We start from the raw sequence: 2,994 nt of genomic DNA, 5'->3' as shown, positions 1-2,994 counted from the left end.
TGAGGATCCCCGTTTTGCGATTTGCGCGTTAAATCGCGGTGCGGTGCGGTGCGGTGCGCGGTCCCGAAAAAAAAACAACAACAATTCATGCACCGGGATCGAGCCGGCGACCGCGGTTCCCAATCAGTGTCGGAGCTAGCGCACACCAGAAGCGGTGAGCTTCGATGCTCCGGGGTGCATTGCGCGGGTACAGGTGTGGTGCGGTGCGGTGTGATGCACTGCCACACGCAGTGTGGCGCGGTGCGGTGCAACGCGGTGCAGTGCGGTGCGGCGCGGACACCGAAGCGGTGCAGGGTGTTGCTCGGGGGCGCATTGCGCGGGCCCAGGCGTGGAGCGGTGCAGTCCGGGACGACGCGGTGCGGTGCACGGTCCAGTCCAGAATGAAAAGAAAAGAACAATAAACGACGACGACGCGAAAAACGAACCACGAGACGATGAAGGCAGCGCTCCCGAACGAAAAATAGAAGAAAGCAGGCGCCGGGCGACGAAGCCAGCGAGCCGCAACGTAAAAAAGGACATAACTACGCACCGGCGCCGGGATCGAACCAGCGACCGCGGCTCCTACTCGACATCGGAGCTAGCGCGCACGACGAAGCGGCGCACGGCCATGATCCGGTGGATTTGCGCGTTTAATCACGGTGCGGTGCGGTGCGGTGCGGTGCGGTACGGTGCGGTGCACGCTCCCGAACGAAAAAAATGGCAAAAATGCGCGGGCGCCGGGATCGAGCTGGCGACTGCAGCTCCCACACGGTGACAGAGTCAGCATGATGATATAGTAGGACGAAGCATAAGGAGGTGAGACATGGCGAGAGGGGTGCGCGGCCTCCATCCAAATAAAAAAAAAAGGTACACGACCGACCGCGCAAACCGTCCCGCGGGTCAGGTTGTGTTGCGCATCACACTTCGGTGCGCGTTGTGTTTCTATTCCTTGCTATTCTTGCTATCGTTTCTACTCACTGCTAGTCGTCGAATCTATTCATTGCTACTGCTTTGCAACGTGGACTGACCTTGTAGCGTGTAGGACGTGCAGACGAGGATGGCGATGAATAGCCATTGATGGTGATGAACAACCGTTGATGTGCCGAGATGTTGTCGTCTGGCGAAAATCGGTTAGCGAGCCGATGCATGTTAAGAGGCCAGCTTCGCGAAATACCGTGCAGCTTATGTCGGCGGCGCAACTAGTTTACAACCGCCAGCTTTAAAGCAACCGCTCAGCCGCGGTACGTATCTGAAAATAAGTAAACCGGATGCGTATATATGCGGTGCAATTATATTGTAGCGAGCCAACGTCCGTGAACAAAACAGCTTCACAAAATGCCGTACAGGCTACACGGACAACGTTGGACAAGCACTGCACACTTCAGTGCGCGTCAAATTGCGTGGTTCGGTGTACATTAAATTGCGCGTTGAATTGCATGTTTAATTGCACGTCGAGTTGTGTGGTGGGTTGCGCGTTAAAATGCGCGAGTCGGCGCATGTCAAATTGCGCAGTGCGGTGCAGCCAATGTTTTGCGATTTGCGTGTTAAATCGCGGTGCGGTGCGGTGCAGTGCGGTGCAGTGCGCGGTCCCGAATGAAAAGACAACAACAACTCATGCACCGGGATCGAGCCGGCGACCGCGGTTCCCAATTAGTGTCGGAGCTAGCGCACACCACAAGCGGTGAGCGTCGATGCTCCGGGGCGCATTGCGCGGGTCCAGGTGTGGTGCGGTGCGGTGCAACGCGGTGCAGTGCGGTGCGGCGCGGACACCGAAGCGGTGCACGGCGATGCTCGGGGGCGCATTGCGCGGGCCCAGGCGTGGAGCAGTGCAGTCCGGGACGACGCGGTGTGCGGTGCACGGTCCAGAACGAAAAGAAATGAACAATAAACGACGACGACGCGAAAAACGAACCACGCGACGACGAAGGCAGCGCTCCCGAACGAAAAATAGAAGAAAGCTGGCGCCGGGCGACGAAGCCAGCGAGCCGCAACGTAAACGTAAAAAAAAGACACAATGACGCGCCGTCGTGCATGTTCTGGCTAGCTACGACCAAATACCCCATGTACACATGCACCAACGTGTACACGTACACACACATACATACACGCACACGTACACACCAGGATGGATCATGTTATGGAAAAGCCAGAGCGGATATGTCCCGCGCAAGAGCGATGTGCTGCTCATGTCGAGTTTTGATCTCGAGACCTCCCGCTTATTAAACGGGTGCTCTTCCACTGAGCTACACGAGCGGTTGTGGGTGGAGGGTGTCGAACACTCGACCTTAGGATAGTCCAAGTCACAGCACGATAACAGCTATGAGACCTACGCGCTAACCACTGCGCCACACCCACACAGACATGCAGCTTCGCGCGTGGCAAGCATTTGGCGTACACCGTACACCGTACACGTACAAATCGTACAGGACGTGCGTACACACGCACCCCCGACGATTGGGCCAAATACGTATACACCACATCTACAGCCAACGCATGCCCGCCTCATTAGCTCTTTATTTTTCCCGGGCATGTGGCCAGGAAGTGTATATCTGTGTGACCATACATATCTGTGTGACCATACACATCTGTGTGACCATGCATATCTGTGTGACCATACATACCTGCTTGCCGATAGCGTGACGTGACGCGCAATCTGTGGTGGTGTAAGGGGACTTCAACAAGTATGAATGTAAATGCCTGGCTGATTATAATCACTCGCCTGGCTGATTCCTTGTGGCTTGTGGCTTTTGGGTGGTGGGTGCTATCCTTACGCAGCCTTGGCTTGAACGAAAGCACATGTACGAGAGGGATGCAGCACAATGATTCTGATGGCAACGTTTCGCTGGCTGCTGATGCAGCAGCCGCTAGCATGGCCACGACAACAATGAACTGGGGGCTGGTCCAGGCATGTGCAGCGGCGGCAGCACTGGTGGCAATAAAATTCACACCCTGTTAGGCCCGGATGTCGGCACCCACTTGCATCTCACTGGCCACTAGTCGGTCGCTTCACGTTGC

The 2,994-nt window shown here is 56.3% G+C and overlaps 1 protein-coding gene across 1 annotated transcript in view; it reads left to right on the top strand.

Moving 5' to 3' along the window:
* Positions 1-2,994, top strand: part of VOLCADRAFT_57157 (uncharacterized protein) — a gene marked incomplete at both ends in the record, with an annotated part of 18,605 nt that overhangs the window by 12,056 nt on the left and 3,555 nt on the right. Inside the window, one exon of the mRNA XM_002947458.1 lies at positions 2,522-2,586. Coding sequence (XP_002947504.1) covers positions 2,522-2,586 — 65 coding nt within the window. The remainder of the gene's footprint in view (positions 1-2,521; positions 2,587-2,994) is intronic.

Source organism: Volvox carteri, assembly GCF_000143455.1.
Source record: "Volvox carteri f. nagariensis unplaced genomic scaffold VOLCAscaffold_6, whole genome shotgun sequence".
Taxonomy (NCBI): domain Eukaryota; kingdom Viridiplantae; phylum Chlorophyta; class Chlorophyceae; order Chlamydomonadales; family Volvocaceae; genus Volvox; species Volvox carteri.
Note: the sequence above shows the minus strand (reverse complement) of the source record. Positions and strands in the feature narration are given on the sequence as shown.